The sequence below is a fragment of the Zea mays genome, chromosome 5 (genome assembly GCF_902167145.1).
Source record: "Zea mays cultivar B73 chromosome 5, Zm-B73-REFERENCE-NAM-5.0, whole genome shotgun sequence".
Taxonomy (NCBI): domain Eukaryota; kingdom Viridiplantae; phylum Streptophyta; class Magnoliopsida; order Poales; family Poaceae; genus Zea; species Zea mays.
The window spans coordinates 183,221,377-183,244,753 of record NC_050100.1 but is presented as its reverse complement, the minus strand read 5'-3'; the positions used below and the strand labels follow the sequence as shown (position 1 = coordinate 183,244,753).

At 45.4% G+C, this 23,377-nt stretch overlaps 1 protein-coding gene and 1 long non-coding RNA gene across 3 annotated transcripts; one reads left to right on the top strand and one right to left on the bottom strand.

The window, feature by feature from the left end:
- Window positions 1-331: 331 nt before the first annotated feature.
- Window positions 332-8,888, bottom strand: LOC103627362 (uncharacterized). Of its 2 annotated transcripts, none has more exons than XR_002748283.2 (4): window positions 8,662-8,888; window positions 8,406-8,518; window positions 6,307-6,373; window positions 332-585 (listed from the first exon to the last, which is right to left on the bottom strand). It is a non-coding gene; the product is annotated as an uncharacterized lncRNA (long non-coding RNA). The 2 variants fall into 2 exon arrangements; XR_002262063.3 differs by lacking the exon at window positions 332-585 and adding an exon at window positions 5,026-5,544.
- Window positions 8,889-10,441: 1,553 nt separating this feature from the next.
- Window positions 10,442-16,456, top strand: LOC100282921 (alkaline phosphatase D). Its single transcript, NM_001155826.2, has 9 exons — window positions 10,442-10,826; window positions 10,900-11,127; window positions 11,731-11,852; window positions 12,810-12,870; window positions 13,966-14,106; window positions 14,631-14,738; window positions 14,941-15,169; window positions 15,453-15,701; window positions 15,831-16,456. Exons 1-9 carry the CDS (start codon window positions 10,707-10,709, stop codon window positions 15,911-15,913), a joined length of 1,341 nt encoding a protein of 446 aa, NP_001149298.2. The 5' UTR covers window positions 10,442-10,706; the 3' UTR covers window positions 15,914-16,456.
- Window positions 16,457-23,377: the final 6,921 nt, after the last annotated feature.

The following is a 23,377-nucleotide window of genomic DNA, read 5'->3' as shown; positions in this document are numbered from 1 at the left end:
GCAAAAGGGTGAGAACAGAATCAATATGACCAGCAAATAATGAATCATAAGTGAATGAAGGATTAGAATAAAACATGATTTTCAGCAAGGTATAATGTATAGTAGAACATAGGTTCGGTCGGTATGACCAACTTTTGAAGGGATATCAAAGTCAAGGCAGAGACAGAGGTCTATAGTCCTTAGAACGACCATTCTACTCTAGGTTAGCGGTCCTACAGTCAGCACGGCTCTGATACCACTTATGTCACACCCGGTTTTAGAAGGCAAACCGAATGCAAACCATGTACGTGCCAGGATCAGTTATTCACGTACACAGCAGTTACATAACATGGACATCATCACACAGTGCTCAAAATAGTATTAAAAGGGAATAATAGTCGATTACATCGTACGTCTGAGACGTCCATATAGTTCTTACAATAAATCAAAGTGCGGAAAAGAAACGTAGATAACCGCGGCCTTCACAGGCAGCCGACTGGGGGTTGCCGCTAACCCACACCTAGAACTCGTCGTAGTCTTGGAACTCCTGGAAGTCTCCTTCCACAGCTTCATCTTCGCCTGAGCAGTGGTTGCAATGCTGACAACCTGGGGGGGGGTTTGGTGTGTAGAGCAAGGGTGAGTACACATCAACATACTCAGCAAGTATCCTGTTTGGCTGTAGTGGACTAGCTTTATGTGGGGATAAGTCAAGCAGTTGCTTTTAGTTGGTCAGATTATTATTTACTAGTAGAAAGCCAAGTTTTAGCATTAACCCAAGTTATTAACCCGATGTACCCTTTCCAAACGGAAAGAATACCACTTACCAGCACCATAGTCATAACCAAAACCATCGATCTCATAGCCACCTGTACCACAATGTCTCTGATCAAGCACCACTAATCACTGGAGCTCCCTTGGCCGCTCATAACCGCGAGCACGGCTGATATATCAGTTTTCAAACACTCTGCAGAGGTTGTGCACTTTACCCACAAGCCGTGATTCCCATTCTGCCCGGAGATCATGACTCTCCATTGATCACTACCAAGGTGACCCAGCAGGGCATCACTACGTAGCCTTTACAAAGATTCCCCGGGGCTGTAGCCACCCGTTAGGTTTCCTAAATGTACCGCACTCCTCCCCAAGGGACAAATCAACCTTGGCAGAGCGAGCCGCATACACCGAGCCCCATTGACGGCACGACGGCTAAGTGAACTACACCCCGGATCCTCTAATTATTCAGCTAAGGGCACCCCATTCTACCCTCATGGTTGCACTGTTTTCCCGGGCGGTCATCCATAGAACAGGTCCTTACGGAGAGGCACTCGAGAAACCGCTCGAGCCCCCTTGAAGGTCACAAGTACAACATCATAATAAGAGAAGGGAAAACAGCGTATCATAGATAATCTCATCATGTTCATTGATTAGAGTTTGAGCAATAGCATAAAGCTAAACAGTAATAATCCAACCCAAATAGGTAATCAAGGACAGGGATAACAAAAGCTAGTCAATCCTTAGGCATAAATGTGTAAAGCGGGAGGTGAATTAAAGAATGAATAGGACATAGATAGGTCAAGGGACACTTGCCTCCACCAACCGACTGCTGCTCAGGGGCTTCTCCTGCGAGTTCCTCGGGCTCTTCAATCGGATCGTTCTCTATGCGAGCGCAAACATACATACATCCACATATTTAATACAAAAGAACAGTACACCATACAATAGAATGCAATAAGTAAACAGACGTTCTACGCGGGCTCGCGAGTACGGTTAAGAGAGAAAGAGGAAAATACAGTCGAGAAACGATCACGTTACATGATTATAAATTAACTACTCGCTTAATGGAAGGAAATTTAATGTAGACACGAGACACTTCGCCTTAGTTACGAGGAGACGTTAAGCGTCGCGCGACGAAGCGCACGACGGCATACGTCGACTAAACTGAGTTCAAAGTGGAACGTCGCGTGAATACACACGCGGCGTTACACCTTAAACAACCTGAAACAAAAATGGATCGTCGCGCGACGAAGCGCACGACGCAACACAAGATAGAATCTGAATTTAGACAAATCCGTCGCGCGGCGAAGCGCGCGACGCAACACGCTAACTAACGAATAATCACCGCGAGCGCGGGCGAGCGAAGATACGGTCGGGCGAGGCCGGGACGGGGGAACGGGCGGGCGAGCTGGGGCCAGGGCGGTTGAACCGGCCAGGGGGGCGGTTGAACCGGCCAGGGGCGGCCGGGCCGGGCAGGGTGCGGGGGCGGCCGAGCCGTCCATGGCGGCCGAGCTGGGTGGCGGGATCGCCACCGCGCGCGGGGGAGGGGCGGGGAGCGCCGCCGGGCGGGCACGGGCGAGCGGGCGCCGCCGCGGGCGAGCAGGGGCGGGCGAGCGCCGCCGCGGGCCAGGGGAGGGCGGGCGCCGCCACGCGGGGCCGGGCAGGGGGCGGGCGGGATCGCCGCCGCGGGGAGGGGCAGGGGGCGGGCGCCGCCGCGCCGGGGAGGGGTCGAGCGGGGGGGGAGGCCGGGGACGGGGAGCCGAGCGCCGCCGCGGGAGGGAGGCCGGGCGGGCGAGCCGGGGGCGGGCGCCGAGCGCCGCCGCGGGAGGGGCCGAGCGGGCGGGCAGGGGCGCCGCCGCGGGGAGGGGCCGAGCGGGCGGGCAGGGGCGCCGCCGCGGGAGGGGCCGAGCGGGCGGGCAGGGGCGCCGCCGCGCCGGGCAGGGACGGGGTCGGGCGCGGGCAGGGGGAAGAGGGAGGGTGCGCGCGCGGGGGAGAAGAGGAGGGAGAGAGAGAGAGAGAGAGGAGAAGGGGAGGGGAGGGGAGCTCACCTCGGGGTCCAAAATCCGGTGATCGCCGTCTCCAAATCCTAGGGCACCACGGGGAGAGAGAGGTGGAAGAGGGAGAGGAGAGGTTGTTGCGCGGGAGATCCAAATGAGGGAGAGAGAGGGGATGGGGCGCAGGGGGGGGGGGTTTTGGGCGCCAGGGGCGCGCAGGCCGGGGCGGGCCGGGCCGGCTGGGCTGGACTAGATTGGGCTGGGCCGGGCCACTTCACGGATCGAAAACCCACGACGAGCGCGACCACTAAACGGAATTAAATCGCGAACCGAAATCCGGAACGGAACGAGACGAACACTCATCATCAGACAAAGAAATGTGCTTCGGCATGATGCAACACCCATGACACTTAGGTTTTGGTTTATACATGACACGGACACATGCCGCTATACTGGTTTGAAAATTGGGAAGAAGGAGCAAACGGGGAAAGAGAAAAGAGAGTAACGCCCGAATTTGGTGAGAGAAAAGAAGAAAAAATCCTACCCCCAAATTCAGGGCGTTACACGTTCGATGGAGGAGTCTTCTTGTTCTTTTGGGATCTTCTACGAGCCATCACTTCGAGTTGTTAGACTCAAGATGAAGTGCCTAGCTCTGATACCAATTGAAAGTCGCCTAGAGGGGGGTGGATAGGCGAAACCTGAAAATTAAAACTTTATCCCCCAACTAGATCCCTTGAGTAGTGGTTAGAACAAGATATACAAAAATAGGAGTATACAAACTAAGTTCTTGCTTGAAAAGAGTATTGCTAAATAATGTGGGAGTGATAAATCAATACAATTAATAAGTTATAGAATAACAAAGCAAGAAGCCTTAGATGAGAAGAGCACTAGGTCAAGTTCTTTCTTGCAACGTGTTGCTTCACTAAATGGGAATTTAACTTGAAGCAACACCAAATGATATTAGCAAATAATGGTGCAAGAAAACTTAGAGCAAGGGAAAACAAACAAATCACAAGCAATAAACACAATGGACACGGGTGATTTGTTTTATCGAGGTTCGGCCCTCGAAGGCCTAGTCCCCGTTGAGGAGTCCACTTAAGGACGGGTCTTTTTCAACCCTTTCCTTCTCTCCCCCGATCACACAAGGATCGGTGAGCTCTTCTTCTTCTCAAGGATCACTCTCGATCCCACAAGGACCACCACACTCTTTGGTGTCTCTTGCTAGCTTTTACAAGCCTCCAAAACTTTGGAGGAAGTTCGATGGGAGTCAATACTCCACGCACAAATGAACACAAGGATGTAGCACACACTATCTCTCAATGAATCTCACAAGGCGCTAGGGCTAAACTCAATTGAGTAGCTCTCAATTGCTTGCTCTCTCTTTTGTGGCACTTGTGTTGGTTGTAGTGGACTAAATCTTGTGTATAGGATGGATCAATGAATATATGTGGTTGGGAGGGCTTGAGTATGTCAACTAGATGACTTGGAATGTTGCTTGGGCTCCCACACCTTGAAGTGGCCGGTTGGGGTGGTATTTATAGCCACCATCCAATTTTGTAGCCGATGGAGAAGCTGCTGGCGATGGGCGCACCGGACAGTCCGGTGCACACCGGACATGTCCGGTGCGCCGACCACGTCATCCTATCCGTTGAGATTGGAGCTGGTCGACCGTTGGAGGCTTTGTCCTCATGTGGCACCGGACAGTCCGGTGCAGCACCGGACAGTCCGGTGCCCCTCTGACTTCTGCTCTGACACTCTGAATTCAACTGTACACTTTGCAGAGTCGACCGTTGCGCGCAGATGACCGTTGCTCCGCTGGCACACCGGACAGTCCAGTGAATTTTAGCGGAGCGACCTCCTACTTTCCCGAAGCTGGCCAGTTCAGAGCCGCTTCACTCTGGAGCACCTGTCCGGTGGTGCACCGGACAGTCCGGTGAATTATAGTGGGCTGCGCCTGAGAAACCCGAAGGTGAAGAGTTTGAAGGCAATCCTCCCTGGTGCACCGGACACGGTCCGGTGGTGCACCGGACACTGTCCGGTGGCACACCGGACAGTCCGGTGCGCCATACCAGGGAGCACTTCGGTTTCTCTTTGCTCCTTTCTTTTGAACCTTGTCTTGTTCTTTTTATTGGTTTTGAGTTGAATCTTTGGCACCTGTAGAACATATAATCTAGAGCAAACTAATTAGTCCAATTGTTTGTGTTGGACATTCAACCACCAAAATCATTTAGGAAAAGGTTTAAAGCCTATTTCCCTTTCAGAACTTGTCCACATATTTTAAACAGAGGTGGCCCACGACCATCATTGACATTGTTATCAATGTTAGCTCCCATTGAAGTGAAAGCAAATAGACAATTGTATTGTCTTATGTTGCGCATGAACTTCTTAGATATTGAATCCCCATCAAATCTAGCCAGTGTAGCCAATGGTTCAGGATGTGGTTTGTATGGTGGTATTGCTATTTTACCACCCTTGCAACAATTGTTGTATAGTATAGATCCATCAATATGTTTACCACGAGCTCTTTCACGATACCAGAAGACTGCCTTGCAATATCGACATTCGAAATCTGGTGTTCCATAGAAAGATCTATCTTTGTATGAAACTAATCATAGTGGGGCAGGGATAGATTATTCAGGAGAATATTGCGTTAGTGGCTGATTATGGTGAAAGAAAGATGTGTCTGATGTCGTAATGCAGTAACATGGAATAGATCTTTTTCACTAACCTTTAAGCGCGTTTATGTACTCATTGTTAAAGTAGCCGCATTGCATTTCCATTGGTATATTACGTGGTGGGCCTGCATAATTTATTTATGAGTTAGGCTATCGTGTACTTCGATTTATGGTGAAAATAAATAAATGTGTACATTTGTTGTACCTATTGAGACTAGTCTATGCTGATTTAAAATACGTTTTCGAGCTTGACGAGCCTCCTTTTTATCCATTACCGGAGGAGATGCATCATAAGGACCTATCGATTAAGTTGTATGTTACAATTTAGTATGGAGTATCCTGAATTGGAAACTGTGAGTAATTTTTTATAAAATTAAACTAAATTACTTACTGTATCTATTTCTTTTCGGACTCTATGTATTTACAAGTGTTATTTGATAATTTGGGTTGGCTCCTTCTCCATTGGATGACATATTGACAGAGCTATCATTTGGATTCGGGGATGAACCGCTCATTTTCTTTTTAAAACAGAATGGGTTTTGTATTAGTATTAGTGTACTGTTGTTTCAGGTGGACAAACAATAAAACAGAAAAAAGATATTTTTTCTTGCTTTAGGTGCGAATGTAAAATAATGGCAGTTCGTGCCTTCACATCATAGGTTGTTTCCTAATCATATTAAATAAAAATACTGGCAGTTCGTGCCTTCACATCATAGGTTGTTTCCTAATCATATTAAATAAAAATATTTGTAGTTAATGCCTAGTTGTGGTAGTTTGGGAAAAGAAAAAAATGAAGTAACGGTATAACTGTAGTATTAGAAGTTTATTAAAGAAAGGGTACATAGTTGTAAATGATTTCAATAAAAGGAAAAGAGAATGGAATATACCTGTAGACAACCAAAAATGTTTCCTTCAACATTTGTGGGATGTAGAAGTGTAGGTCAGTAGGAATTCCTTGATGTGAAAATAAATAGTAAAGGAATCAATATTCATATAATTCAATGTGTGAATAATCTGCTACTAATATTTAAACTTCACATTCATACTTAAAAGGATTGTAACTGAATAAACCCACAGTAAAGGAGTTATGTAATTTAGTTATTAGAATAGTAACAACTGTATATTCTTTGGAAAAGTTGACGTCTCTTGTATTGAGCATAAGAGATCTTGAGTTATTAGAATAATAACAATTGTATATTCTTAATGTATTCAATACTTGAGTTTGGAGCATGCGTATTCAGTAAATCCTTTTTTTAATCTGCTGAACAGGCTTGCTGTAAAGAGATCTTCCAGCACATATTTCAAGTCACTAACAATGTATTGTATACAGTTTGTAGATTTTCAAATTGCCATGGTGAGGATAGAGTAAAGTCTCCAAAAAAACAATATGCATATATTCTGGAGAACAAAGATTCCTTGTATAGAGCAACAGATACAAATGAGGACTGTAAATAGATTGCATTGAAGCCCAAAACGTTGTCAACGGAAGAGATAGCACTTCAAACTTACTTAGGAAGAGTAAAAGAGTTCTCTTAGCAATTTTAAAATATAGAAAATGGTTGTATTGTAAACATCAGTCCCAAACAATAATGGGCCGATACAAACCAAAAAGTTCTCGATACAGTAACAAAAAACAGTTCACTTTTGAAATGTATGTTGATTTGAAGCCCAAATGGTGTGAATGGAAGATATAGCGCTTCGAACTTACTTAGGAAGGAGCACAACAGTTTCTAGTAGCAAGTGTAAAATATAGAAACGCAGTTGTATCGGAAACCTTGGTCCCAAACAATAATAGGCCGGTACAAACAAAAGAATGATCTCGATGCAGTAACAGCAATAACTGGTCACTTTTAAATAATGAGTATACGGCTTTATATGCCATCAGCAAAATATAACGATATTTTCAACTTACAAATAGAGAAGCAAAATAGTACCATCTACCATATACAGAATGGAAACTAAATGTACAAATGAAGAAGTAAAATAGCACCACCTAGAAAATGTCATTGTACCAATGAATTGAACAATTTTTGGATGTGTAAGCAAAACAATAACATGTAAGGAAAAAAATGACATTCAACAACTGACTTTGAAACAGTAGTAAGTAATCAGTAAATGAGATTTAAGACAGGAGTGCAATGACAATTAATATGAAGAATTTACACAAGCTCAAGAATTTACACCTAAATCTAAATAGCACAAATGAAATAAAAGCATGGTTTTTTGTCACAAACATAGAAATAAAATAGCACTATGTAGGAAATGTCATTTGATGACTAATCACAAATTGAGTAGTGAAACAACAGCATATAAAAAATAGAGAAGTAAAACAATACTATGTAAAAAAATGTGGGTTGTTCTCTTTGAAACAATAGTAAGTAATCAGTAAATGGGATTTAGGACAGGAGTGCATTGAAAAACTAAGCGGAAGAATTTACACCTAAATTCAAGTAGCATGAACTAAATAAAATATGGTTTTGTGTCACAAACAGAGAAATAAAATAGCAGTATGTAGAGAATTTCATTTGATCACTAATCGCAAATGAAGCAGTGAAACAACAGCATATAAAAAAATAGGGAAGTAAATCAATACCATATAAAGAAAATTTGGTTTGATTACTGATTTAGTCAATTGACAAATGGAGTAGCAAAAATAGCAGCATGTAGAAAATGGCAAGCGACCACTTAATTAAATAGTTTCTAGCTAATAGTTGTGTGCATTTATGGGTTGTCTTCGTATAGACAGCAGTACGTAGTCAGCAAAAATGGATTAGAACAGAAGTGAGATAAATACTGAGCTGAACAGTTTGTTAGCACATTTAGAAGAGCAAGGTCGATAACATGAGGAGAGGAGGATGGAAATCTAGCCACGGACGCGTCATTGGTTTCATGGAGCGAGGGCGTGTCCTATCATATTTCTTTCTTTTATTTTTTATTTTTTTTCATTTTCTAACTATGTAAAAAAGGATTCTGTAGGATTTGTCACCTTTGTCGTTCACTTGCTGCAGCAATAGCGTCGACAACGGTGATAGAGAACGACGTCGTTTCGTAGGAGCGGAATATGCGATTGGGAACCTCCACAGTTATCGAACAAATGAACTGCAATATAGAAAAATTACCGAATAAAGGAAATACAGTATTGAAAATCAGTCGCGACGGCGCTGGAGAAGGCTAAGAAGTATGGAGGAGGAAAAAAAGGAAAATATGGAAGATATCGAACATCAAGAACTTAGGGTTGTTACCTGCAAGAGAAGTAGCGTTCACGACGGCGCCTAAGAACGACGATGCGGATAGAGAGATTTGTTGTCACAGGACCTAAGAAGAGCAAGATCGAGAGACTGAGGAGAGGAGGATGGAAACCTAGCCGTCAGGAGCAGTAGACGCGTTCTCGGCTGCCAGGAGCGAGGGCGTGCCTCTCACGTTGCTTTCCTTCCCTTTTCTTTCTTTTGCCCGTTTTCTTATTGGCCGGAGTGTCCAATGCCCAGCCTTCTCTGGAACTTACGGGAGGATTTCTTATTGGTCGGAGTGTCCAATGCCCAGTCTTCTCTGGAACTTACGGGAGGATGTGAGAGGAAAAAAAGGCAGAGTATGCACCGTTCAAAAGGCATCCAATAGACTCTATTAAAAGGCGATATGGACAATTTTCTGTACTCCATTTGGTATCCAACGGCTGAGAAGAAAGAAGTGACGTGGCAAACTCCCTGCACGGCATGGTGCACAATTTTTACTATAGAAATAACGATAATAATAATAATAATAATAATAATAATAATAATAATAATAATAATAATAATAATAATAATAATAATAATAATAATGGAAGGAAAGGAACTATATATTTGTTGGATTTTAGATGTCTAAGGCTGGCTGTGCAGCGTTCATAATGTATCCATAAAGATTAAAGCATCTGATAATTTGCTTGGTGTTGAAGCTTTACTAGGAGTGTAAGGGCTTGTTCATTTCCCTTCTAAATTATATAATTTGTATTATAGTAAAAGAGTAGAAGGATAAAATATTACTTTAGAACTATAAATAAGTTGAAATTAAGATATCATTATGTAGCTTATTTTATCTTATTTATGAATCCAAAATAATATTTTATCCTAGTATTACTTCACCGTAATCCAACTTATATAATTTAGAAAGGAAAAGACGGTGCTCCACGAGCCGTTTATAGGCAATAAATATTTGTGACTCAGGCCCTGTTTGTTTTAGATTATAATCTCTCCAGATTATATAATCTGGCGCAAATAATCCATTAGATAAACAAACAACTAGATTATGAGTTCAGATTATATAATCTAAAGTCCAGATTAAGATAATCTTATAATCTCCCCAGGAGTACCTTATTTGCGATTATTTTGGTAAAAGACCCACTACTCATGGTTATGTAAATAGAAATTACAATATATGATATCCTTCTTTTCTCACCTCAAATAAACAAATAAGGATATTGTTGTCTTTGTAAATAATCTACATTTGTATAATCTAAACTACCAAACAACTACATATAGATTATAATATATCTAGATTATAATTTGGATTATATAATTTAAATTATAATATAGATTATATAATCTATAAGCTAAAACAAACAGTCCCTTAGATCTCTTCTCTGAATGTGAATTGCACAACGAAGTGCTCCACGAGCCGTTTAAGGCTTTAAGCAACAAATATTTGGAACTAGGTTTTCTCTGGTTAGAGCCTATTTGGATTCCAGAGCTAAAACAGAAATAACTAAAATATAGTCACTTTATAAGCTAAAGATCTAAATAAAAAGAGTTAAAAGTAATAAAAATAGTAAAAAATATTTTAGAGCTAAACTTTAATCAGTATAGTTTAGCTCCCGGATCCAAACATCCCCATAACCACAGGTGACAGCTCTGGAAATATCCCAGCTCAAAATGGAAACTAGCAACGTGATGCACTTTGCTGCAACTTGGCTAGCACATGGTGCAAATTCCTGCATGTTGTTCTCTATCTCTAGAAACATCACCACGATCACGGCGTCAGGAGAGAAACACGGCACGCAGATGTCCACACCATTCCAATTTCCACCGCATTAATATTAATTAATTAGTTAAAACGGAACCGGTGAAAAGAAAGGCCAAACAAACAAGGAGCTTCCAACTTTCTTCCTCGCTCTTTCTCTCTCTCCGTGCGTCTGCGGTCTGCCATCGGCATCGCCCCCACCCCACCACCACACGTCCACCTCTCCCGCAATTGGGAATTTCTCCTCACCGCCTCGTCTCTGCCGGGCTCGCTCGTACGTCGCTCCCCACCCGCAATGGCGGCCACTTTCGCCCTCCTCCTTCTCCTGATCCTGTCCTCGTCGGTCCGCGCCGCCCCCGACGCCGTGGTGTCCAGGATCGCCTTCGGATCCTGTGCCAACCAGAGCGAGCCCCAGGTGGTCGACGGAACGCCCACACGGCCATGCCCGCCCATTTCGATCAAGTTGTGACGGGGATTGTTTAGTGCAGCCCATTTGGAACGCCGTCGCGGGGTTCGACCCGCAGGTGTTCGTCTGGCTCGGGGACAACGTCTACGGCGACAACAAGCGCCCATTCCGGGTCTTCGGGAGGGAGCGCACCGTGGGGCCCTGGAAGAACGTGCCGCGCTTCTACCCTTCCACCGAGGAGGAGCTGCGGAGGCGGTACCAGCTCGCCAGGGCGCAGCCCGGGTACGCCAGGCTCAGGGAGAGGGCTCAGGTCAGGCCTCCGATCCTTTGTTTTCTCGCCCATGGAATGTCGGAGCGGCTCGTCTTGATCCTGTAAAGATTCAACACTCAACAGTATGGATATGCTGACGATACAGCATTACAATAATGACAAACGTACATAAAATCGAATATACTAGAATGCACTCCCAATAATGGCAAACGTATATAAAATCGAAATACTAGAATGCACTCCCCAGTCCCGAGTTGGTTCTATGGCAGCGTGTTTGGTTTGAGAAAGGAGGTAGTTCATCATATTCTTACTCCTAGCTTTCTTGTTTGGTTTATGGAATAGAATGAGTTGATTCATCACTATTTCATTCTTCGTAGGCTAATAATTAGTAATAATATAAAAAATGAGTTTATTTCACTAAATTTGTGGAATTGACTCATGATGCACCACCTCATCTAGAATGGATTGCTTTTTTAAACCAAACACCCTCTTAATCTCCAACTGTGGGCTGGGTGTCACTTTGTCTCTTCGTTTATTTACAGTTTATGTATGTTCTACCCTTACGGAGACTTTGCAACACTGCTTCTTTCCTCTTCTGAAAGATGGCAAATTGGTGTCACCACTGAAATTTGCTAATTGCAGGTTCTTGGAACATGGGATGACCATGATTATGGATTGAATGATGCAGGAAAAGAACTTAGTGGGAAAGTGATTGCTCAAAGGCTTATGTTAGATTTCTTGGATGAACCTGAAGACAGTAAACGGTATGCACTTAGAAACACTGGAGTCAATTTGTTTTCATTTTTATGTTGTGTAGTTATTGACTTATTATTTGTTAAATCGATTCACACCAAGCACATTGGTAAGCTATTTGTTTTCTATAAAGCGTTGCTCTACAACCTGTTTTACATACTTGTGTCTACGCCTATATTTTTTCATTACAAAACAGCACCCTTCGCTAGAAATACCACATTTCATCAACAGCACAGTACTTGGGGAATTCATCTAAACTTGGACACTCAAACGTCTATTTACTTTCCTTTTATCCTTTAACCATCATACAATTCATAAGTGAGTTCTTTTTTTGCTCTGTATCTATTTCAACTAATGGATCACTATCAACTTATCAATTTGCACCTATAACAGCTTGATGCCATTTAGATTTTATTTGCCTCCAGCCTTTGTTGTTGAAGGGCAAGCCTGGTGCATTGGTGAGAATTTTCTCACTGCAATACCAGGTCATGGATTCGAAGCAGCCTCTCCGCATCGGGTGCAAGGCTTGCATCGGTTTATCCCTCCCCTAGATCTTACTTATGTGAGAGCCTCCAACACTGGGTCTGCCCTCTAGCGTTTGTTGTTGTATGTTTTACATATATACAGTCCAATAGTTGTACCAAGTTTCTTGTAAATTTCTTCCTTTTTTAACATAAATTTCTTTCATTTTCCATTTTTTTGTGGTTGCATTCTTTATTAGAATTTTAGGATGGAATGTTATTGCCATTGTTGCTCTAATGTCATTTCCTTGTTACTTTTGTGGTCACAGTAATATTAGGTTTTCTTCCAGGATGTGACCAGACATTTCTGTTTAAGTTTGGGGATATGCATACATACAGACATACACCCACGGATGCCTCATAATAATCTTATTGATTTTTTTTACGTTCAACATGGGGAGGAATCTCCCTGCCTGATAATTTAATACTCTATTATTGTTTGTTTAGGAGGAAACAAGCTGGTGTTTATGCCTCATACATGTTTGGCCCTGAAGGAAAACGTGTGAAGGTGTAGTCTCTTATAATTTTATGTCATGTCCATTTGCTGTTAACTAGAGAAGGTTTATCTAATTTCTTATTCAAATAACACACATCGTTGTATTCATGATGCATTGATTCTTCCAAACTTTGATATGTTCTCCTTTTCTTCATTATTATGAGTCTAGTAAAATTTCCTTCAAAACAAATTCTAATGGATCATGTATCCATGCTGCTTACCCTTAGCTCTGTTTTGGCTTCGTTATTTGTTCCTTGAATGCAAGCTTATTCAGCCATTAATATTTTGGATTTAATGATGTCCAAGTTTCAATAACTTGCTACCATGTGAATTTGAATCCAATCGTTGCTTTGTGTTTTAAAATTCTTAAGATAACTACAACAGGGAAGTGCGTGTTCAGCAATAGGTAGCGATGCAAAAATAAAGACCAGGCTCAATTATGTTTGCAGGATACAAACACAAAAAATACATATTTCTTTTAGACCAAAAAGGAACCCTTTATGAACAGTGTGACACACTGCTATACTGTTTCCCCCTGTCGATATCTGGTAAATGCATCCTGAGCCTTAGGTTCGAATTTTTAAGTAATAAACATGTTCTCCTCATATATAATGTAACTTTAGTTTATTCAAAAAAAGATAGAATAATGTAAACTTTGAGAACTTTCACATGTAGGAAGCTGAGCAGAGCTAGCTCAGGTTCAAGTCCTCGTCGAGGCTTATTTGGGTGCCTATTTTCTTCGTAATAAAATGCCACCTAGTTCCTCCTAGGTTGGTCTAGTTTTTACATCTATTTTTTATGGATATTTGATATTTATCCAATTTAAACTGGATATTAACCTATTAACTTTAGTACATCGCTACAACATACACATATGTTACATCTTTACATGTCTCAATCAATGTAAAGCAACATCCCAGATTCCCAGTAGTCGTTTCAAGTATACACAAGTCCTACTGGGTATAAAGCTGGTGTAACGTATGAAGTCTAGAATGGTCATCCATCCAGGATCAATATAAGAAATATGAACTAGTGCCTTTGCGCCTTCTTTAGTAAATTGTACTTCATCGTCAATTTTGAATTAAAGGCAACAGCACAGTATTGCAGGTAATCTTGCTGGATACCAGATATCACAGAGACCCGCTATTAAGTGATGGAACTATTCTGGGAGATCCCCAGTGGCAGTGGCTAGAGAGGGAGCTTCATGGTCCACAATCAGAGATCACCATCATTGGATCTTCGATCCAGGTAGACCTATTGTTTTTTTAATCTGCTTCAAAAACTGATCTAGCCAGGAGCCGAAGCTGATCAGATAGGAATCATATACCATGAGTTTTCATAGCAAAATCTATTAAACTGCTCACTCCCATGGAGCTTTCTGGATGCACACCTTAATTTTGAACTAATGGGCTGCATTGAAGTTTTGAAAAACCTTAACAAGCTTTTACAATGTCATAAATATGTATATGGAAATGCACCTTACGAAAGTTGTATACTTCTACTTCACTATTTGACTGACAGTATAAAATATCTGGTATTGTTTGATACTGCCCCCCCCCCCCCCCCCTACCTGTGATCGTATTGATTACGAATTTGAATAGTACATTTTACCTATTTGGCAGCTCTTCAATGGGCAGAGAATATCCTACTGGTTCATCACCCTCTATTTTATGTCTTAATGCTTTCACTACAATAAGCAACTGCATTTTCTTTCTCTTTTATATGATACAGTGTAACTTCCATTTGTATGATAGCTATGTTCCCATGTACAGGTAGTGTCTAATCTTTCAGCCACTACTGGGCCTTTGTTCTATGTGGAGTCCTGGGCACGCTTCCCGAGGGAGAGAGAAAGGCTGTTCAGATTGATTGATAGTAGTAAGGTTAGTTACTATTACTTTCCTGTGGACAAGCTATTATTCAGGGTCTACCATTTCCATAAATAATAAAATGCAGTACTTGTTGGCGCTCCTTCAGTCAACTTTTCAAGGAAAATCCTGAGTCTTTTAGAAGATACCATGATATCAGATGTTTATGTGTTCATTACTCTTATGAAACATCTATGTACCGTGTGACTGTTTGCAGAGACCTGGAGTGCTATTTATTAGTGGGGATGTCCATTTCGGAGAAATCACCAGATTCGATTGTGGAGCTGAATACCCATCATATGATGTTACTTCGAGTGGTCTTACCCAATCTGTCGAGAACTCTGTGCCAGAAGTGTTTCAACCTCTTATGAGACTTCTGGCAATACTAACACCAACTACCATGCGAGTTTTGAGCCCAAATTGCCAATATAAATCATGTACAATAGGTACAATTCTTTCTTGGGTAGAACCTTATAAGTATGAATCAACCAGTGTAGATAACTTATTTTGTTTTACTGAATTTCTTAGTTTTTTTTAAGATCAAAAGTTCTTTCTGTTTTGGACTAAACTAAAACTCCCCAAACAAAAATGAGTTCATTTATATTGTATTATCATAGAACATCTTAAGGCATCACTAAGATTTCTCTATGATTATCTCATTTCCTTCTGTGTTCTGTTCTGTTCTGTTTATACTTGTACTGTTAATTCGTTTGTGTTTTGCTGTTTCAGGCCAACCAAATTTTGGAGCGATTGAAATTGATTGGAACGCTGTACCTCCGCGGATTAAACTTGAACTAAGAGATGTTGAGGGTCATTCTGTTCACAGCGTAGAGTTCCCTATATCTGAACTGCAGCCCTCGGAAGCGCATGCAATCAAAAGACAAACCCATACTTTCCAACGTCACTGTACTCTCGAAACAGAGCTCCCATGGCTAACACGATACCGGCTTGCTCTGATGCTGTTTGTCATCATAGCTGGTATGCTACTCACATCCATCGCAAGCATTCCAAGCATATAAATCTACATTAAATCCCCCTGAACAGTCTTGTGGATGTTTTGCATTGGTCCTTGCAATATCTTCATAATTCCCTTATTTTCTTCTGCAGTTTTTGCGGTGGTTGTGGTGATGCTAGCGATCGCCTGCTTGTCAAACTTTACCAAGTCCAGTAAGAAAAGCAAGAAGGAATAGCTGTGAGCTGCAGAGGAGAAACGAAGATTCGGTCCAGCTATAAGCTGGATTTCACACTGACCAGGGATCACATATCTCAAACCATGCCTTTGAGCAGGCAAGAGCCAGATTGCACCACAGTATCAAGCAGTACACTGCGTTGTGCAATTTGCAAAGCGCAGATTGGATAAATAGATATGATAGCTAACAAATAACTTACAACCATGTGCCTGCCTCGTACAGCTTCGCTTTTTGTTTTCCGTCTTCATGCCTTCCGCCCTGTTTTTGTTTTCTGGTAAGCATTACATTGACTAAGAAAAATCTTGGCGGTGGAAGTGTCCCACAAGTCAGCTAACTAGTCTGCTGTGTGCCTCCTCGCACACGGATGGCATCCCTGGTGCTCTCGGTTAATTGCAGTGTACTCAGACACGCGTTCACATGTACCCTGCTAGGGCCAATACGGCCTCCAGTCTCGAAATAGAACTGATGTGAAACACGTGAGCGACGGTTTATCTTCGTATCGCATCTATATTCATATTTAACATTAAGGACTCGTTTGGTTTGAGGGAGTAGTTTGGTTTGAAGGAGTAATGATTAGTTCCTTTATTTTTAGTCTTATTCAGCCTCTAAGAGCAATTCTAATAATTCTTTAAAAGACTTCATAAATCAATAATCAATAATTTAGTTAATTAACATAAAAATTCCTCTCCAACAACAGTTATCTAAATGAACTTAATAAATTTAGTAATTTTTTATCTCATCTCCTCTCTACGTTTGGCAACTATTTAGCAACTCTCTAAACAAAAATCTTGACTACATTACATAGATAATGAAGGTAATTGATGATATTTGTGACTTTTTTATGTGGATATATATAAAACAAAACTACAAACCATATTTAGAGAACTATTGGAGAATTCATATTTTTTACTCCCCAAGTTATTTAGCAACTTCTTAAATCTATAATTTAGAGAGCTAAAATTTATATAATTATTGGCGTTGCTCTAAATTGCTAAACGGTGGGACTAAAACAGAGACTAGGTCCCTCAAGAGGTGGCTAAAAGGAACTAAATCATATTAATTTTATTTTTTGCCTCTCATTTATTGCACTAATTGCGGGTGATCTTCTTATGATTTATTTAATGTGTTATAAATACTTTTAGTCCATACCAGCAAAAAGGGTAGGGACCTAACTAAATGAACCAAACATGCCCTAAGAGCTAGTTTGTATTAATAACATGTTTGGTTTGAGGAATGAGGTAGTCCATCAACTTCTCAATCATTTTTTTTGTTTTAGTTTATGGAATAGAATGAGTTAATCCATCATCATTTTTCCAAAAGATTCTTATTTTACTAAGGCCTCGTATGTTTCGTTGGAATTGGATTTCATTCTAATAATTACAATTTAGACAAAACTAATTAAGTTAATATATTTGTCTATATAATATATTTATATATTATCCTAAATCATACGAGAAAGATAGTTATACACTATATTTATGTTATAGAGAGGCAAGTAGAACAATGCTATAAATTATACATTAAAAGTAGCATGTAAATCTATAAAATCAATTTTCATCTCTCGCCCCATGAATTTGAGATAGACTTATATATACACTTTAGAAAATTGTGGAATGTCACATTCTAAAAAAAATAGTCTATTCCGTTAGTCAAATTCCAATTTCTCAAAATGAAGCGTAACAAATGGGCCCTAAGAGAAAATAAATTAATTTCCTTTAAGAAAATAGAAGCACCCTGTAAAAATAGAGTTTTTAAACTAGGCCTAAAATATTTTTTCTCTTAATCTCTAGAAATCACTTTCAAACTAGCTCTAAATAACTAAAATTTATGTCTATCTTTTTTTCTTCTGGTCCAGCACTATTCTAATTTCTAACCAAACAACAAAACCCGCTTCCACACCCGCACAGCTCCTTGTTTCCCCGCGGCCGCACTCATCGCTCCGCACACATGTCTGCAAAATCACCAGTTCACCACTACTGCCCAAATCTCTCATCAACTTACCAAATCAAATTGCAGATTGCACATGTTTGGCACCAAAATGAGCGTGCGGACGGTCCGGCCCTGAGGTCGGACAGTCCGCGGTCCGGACAGTCCGCGCCTGTGAGCCGGACGGTCCACGCGTGCGCAGAACAGATTAGGGTTCCGAGTTTTGTGCTACGGTTGTTAGCTAGATTAGCGGGATTAGCTCAGAAATCAGTTGTGTAAAGGGTCCAGCCCCCCTCCTCTATAAATAGAGAGGTATACGGCCGATTTGTAATCATCAATCGAATCAAAACACTTCTATTTCGCATTTATTTTCTAGGAGTAGTTCTAGTCTAGTTCTAGTTTAGCCTTCCGATCCCCAAATTCTTCGCCTCTCTTCGACTCTACGTGGATTAGAGGAGTCCAGGTCGGCCTGCCCGAGCCTAGACAACTCCTAGGATCTCTCCTCCCCGACGGGGTCCCTCCCGAGAGCGAGATCCAGGCGCCGCCGGCGATCTTCCGCCGCCCTTGCGCACGCGCGGACCGTCCGGCCGTCAGGCAGGAAACCCTAGTCCCTGCGCCAGGTCGTGGACCATCCGGCCCCTGGCCGCGGACCGTCCGCGCCTGACCAGAGAGCACCACCACGGTTCTTGTTGAGTGTTTGGCGCTCCAAAAAGGCGTCAACATACTTTTGGCGACTCCGCTGGGGACAACACATCTAGACCTATCAAATCGGCCCTCAATGGCCGGTTCAAGGGATAGTTCTGAAGTCTCCCCCAGCAACATTATAGAGCCGACTTGGGAAACCTTGCCGGCCGACGAACAACTCCAATTCGAGGAGCACAAGGAGCAGCTGATCCAGGAGGCAAAAGCAAAATTCTTGGCCAACTTCAAAGTGGACAGGAACAACAAGGTCGTCCGACAACGGGCGATGGATCCGGCTTCGCTTCGACCCACACCAGATATCCTCAATGTAAGTAACACAAACGAGTCGCAATCTATTAAGAATTATGTAGATGAGCAGCGAGAACAAATGCAAAATATCATAGGGGGTATGCAAAATGACTATAAGAGACTAGCACGTGCATTTGATAAATCTAGCATTGCAAATTTTCCTTCGCACGAGGTTGAGTTAGGAGGTAACACACGTAATACATCGTCTATAGGTTGTCACGACCAACACCTTTGTGGGATGCCGATGGACACGTACCCTGAGCAACCGCAAATCAGCAGTAAATCAGCCAATCTGCACATGTCCGGACCGTCCGCCCGTGATCGTGGACCATCCGGGCCAGCCACAACCGGGCCCATTTTTAATGAGTTACCCAGACATGCACCCGAGCCACCACATATGGCACAGAATCCGAATTACCCAGTCGGACCGTCCGCATACAACAACGGACGGTCCGCATATAATCACGGACGGTTCGGGCCAATGTCCGGACAGTCCGCACATGACCTTTTTGAGGAGGATTGTTACCTGAATCCTCACTCGTCCCAGCAACACTTCCCATCACACTATGCAATACATCAGCCCATTAATTCAAGATCTAGAGCCCAAGAAAGCTTTCCGGCCCCACCTAGAAGGCCGGAAAGGAACGATCAAACCTATGAACCATATAGGGCAAGTGGCAATGCACCATATAACCAGTGGGGGAAAGACAACATGCTAATTTTTAGCCAACCCCACCTATGTTTGACCAGAGAGCCGATGGTCTTGCACCGGCTGCCATTGATATAGTAAGGGAAGAAATAGCCGGAGCGTTCCGAGATAAGCTCGGAGTAAGCATGGTCCCTGGGGGGCAATCATATCGGAAACCTTATGACAGCCGATTTGATCACCACCCATACCCACAGGGAACCAGGATACCCGAATTTGCAAAATTTTTGGGTGACCAAGGAAAAAATACGCGCGAACATATAGGCCAGTTTTTAGCACAGTTAGGGGAATTGGCCGGCACAAAAGCATTTCGCATGCGTTTATTTTCATTATCTTTAACAGGAACCGCGTTTGCATGGTACGCCACTTTACCTCCTAATTCTATTTTGTCATGGGGGGATTTAGAACAAAAATTTCATGACCACTTTTTCTCTGGTGACTGAGTTAGATTTGGTAGATTTAGTTTCCTTGCGACAAGCGAAAGATGAATCTGTTAATGATTACAACCGGAGATTCCGGGATACAAGAAACCGATGCTTCCAAATTCATTTAGCAGAAAAACAGCTGGCAGGATTAGCCTTTAATGGTCTGCGATATTGTCGGGGACCATAATTAGGGGTACCATCAAGGCTCCTAAATCTCAGCTGGTAACCCCCATCAGCACAAAGCTGCAAAGGCCTGATGGGTGCGATTAAGTTAAGGATCGGTCCATTCAAGGGACGCGATCGCGCCTCGCCCGAGCCCAGCCTCGGGCAAGGGCAGCCGACCCCGGAGGGTTTACGTCTCGCCCGAGGACCCCCTACGACAACGAATGCACCTTCGGCTCGCCCGAGGCCCAGTCTTCACCAAGAAGCAACCTTGGCCAAATCGCCACGCCAACCGACCAAATCGCAGGGGCATTTAATGCAAAGGTGGCCTGACACCTTTATCCTGACGCGCGTCCTCCAGTTGACAGAGCCGAAGTGACCGTAGTCACTTCGCCGCTCCACTGACCAGCCTGACAAGAGGACAGCGCCGCCTGTGCCGCTCCGACTGCTGTGCCACACGACAGAGTGAGGCTGACAGCAGCCAAGCCCGGCCCAGGCGCCATAGGAAACTCCACTTCGCCCGACCCCAGGGCTCGGACTAGGGCTAAGCCCCGGAAGACGACGAACTCCGCTTCGCCCGACCCCAGGGCTCGGACTCGGGCTCAGCCCCGGAAGACGACGAACTCCGCTTCGCCCGACCCCAGGGCTCGGACTCGGGCTCAGCCCCGGAAGACGACGAACTCCACTTCGCCCGACCCCAGGGCTCGGACTCAGCCCTGGCCTCAGTCGATGGTCTCCGCCTTGCCTGACCCAAGGGCTCAGACTCGACCTCGGCCTCGGAAGACAGACTCGACCTCGACCTCAGAGGAGCCTCCACCTCGCCCAACCTAGGGCTCGGACCGACCACGTCGCAGGAGGCGCCATCATTACCCTACCCCAAGCTGACTCAGGCTACGGGGAACAAGACCGGCGTCCTATCTGGCTCGCCCCGCCAAACAAGTAATGATGGCGCCCCGCACGCTCTATGACGACGGCGGCTCTCAGCCCCCTTACGGAAGCAAGAGGACGTTAGCAAGGACTCGACAGCCCCAACAGCTGTCCTTCCGCTAGGCTCCAGCACTCCTCCGACGGCCACGACACCACACGAACCGGGTGCCAAAACCTCTCCGACTGCCACGATGGCATGTACTTAGGGCGCTAGCTCTCCTCCGCTAGACACGTTAGCACACTGCTACACCCCCCATTGTACACCTGGATCCTTTCCTTACGCCTATAAAAGGAAGGTCCAGGGCCCTCTTACATAGGGTTGGCCGCGCGGGGAAGGACGGAACGGCGCTCGTGTGAGGCCGCTCGCTCCCTCCCGCGTGGACGCTTGTAACCCCCTACTGCAAGCGCACCCGACCTGGGCGCGGGACAAACACGAAGGCCGCGGGTTTCCCCTTTGTACGCCTGTCTCCCTCCGGCTTCTTCCCCCCTTCGCGCTCCGTCTCGCGCCGACCCATCTGGGCTGGGGCACGCGGCGACAATTTACTCGTCGGTCCAGGGACCCCCCGGGTTCGAAACACCGACAGTTGGCGCGCCAGATAGGGGCCTGCTGCGTGTTGACGAACAGCTTCCCGTCAAGCTCCAGATGGGCAGTCTCAGGCAACCTTTCCAGCCCGGGACGGTGCTCCGTTTCGGGAGTCTCAAGTTCATGTCCCTCGACGGCAGCTACGACATGATACTCCTTCCCCCGCCGCGCGACAGCGACAATGGCAGCCGACAGCCCGCCCGCCGGCGGTGGAATCGACGATGTCTTCCCCACGTGGTGGAAGAACAACATTCAAGCTCGCCTCGTCCCCTCCCCCGCCGACGGAGGAGGAGGTGGGGCAACCAAGGCCAAGCAGGAGGCGGCACCTCGTCGGCTGTCGAGCGAGTCGACGACGCCGGCGCCCCAACGGGGGGCACGTCGGGCATCGACCTCGCGTCTGAGACGAAGACGAGCGCCGTCTCCCCGCAACACGCCAATCCCAAGCAAACGGACGACGCCAGCACGCTCGTGAAGGACTTGCTGGGCGTCACCCTCGTACCTGAGACGACGGTGCAGTCAGTCCCTGACGTGACTTCGTCATCGCCCGTCGACCAAGAGGTACCGACCGGTTCCCATCTCGCGCCTTTTGGATTCAGCCTCGACCCACCAAGCGACTTCGCTTTGGTGGACGCTCTCGTAGAGGCGAGTCCAAACCCTCTGGGGTATCGTATGCGGTCACCCTGGGACCGGCTGACGGCCGTCTCGACCTACGGGCCCTCAGGGTCCGAGGAAGATGACGAGCCCGACTTCTGTTGGGATTTCTCCGGACTTGGTAACCCCAGTGCCATGCGGGACTTCATGACCGCATGCGACTATTGCCTTTTCGACTGTTCCGACGGTAGCCGCAGCCTCGGCGACGAGGACTGCGGCCCAAGTCGTGAATGTTTCCACGTCGATCTAGGGGGTCCCGACGAAGGCAACCATCTTGGTATGCCGGAGAACGGTGATCTCCCTAGGCCTGTGCCTCGCGTTGACATCCTTCGGGAGCTAGCTGTGGTCCCCGTCCCGGCGGGGGGTCATGACCCACAGCTCGAGCAAATCCGCGAGATGCAGGCCAGGCTCGACGAGGGAGCAGGAACACTTGAGTCGATCCGCCGGGACATCGGGCAGGAATGGGCGGGCCAACCTCCGGCCGGAGAAGTGCGTCATCTCCCCCAGGGCTTCCAGCACCGCATCGCCGACGATGTCAGGGTAAGGCCGCCACCTACTCCCAGTGGAGTCGGCCAGAACCTGGCTGCAGCGCCAATGCTTCTCCGCGTGATGCCGGAGCCATCAACCACCGAGGGGCGGCGTATCCAGGGAGAGCTCAAGAATCTCCTGGAGGACGCCGCGGTTCGATGGGCCGAAAGCTCCGCCTCCCGAAGGCAGGGGTACCCCTCGGAACATCGCGATGCGACTTCCCGATTCATGCGGGAAGCCTCGGTCCACACCGGGCGCACGCGCAACACAGCGCCTGCGGCCCCGGGTCGCCTCGGCAACGAGCACCATCACCACAACCGTCGGGCCCACCTCGACGAGAGGGTGCGCCGAGGCTACCACCCCAGGCGTGGAGGGCGCTACGACAGCAGGGAGGATCAGAGTCCCTCGCTCGAACCACCCGGTCCGCAGGCTTTCAGCCGCGCCATACGACGGGCGTCGTTCCCGACCCGGTTCCGAACCCCGACTACTATCACAAAGTACTCGGGGGAGACGAGACCGGAATTGTGGCTCGCTGACTACCGGCTGGCCTGCCAACTGGGTGGAAC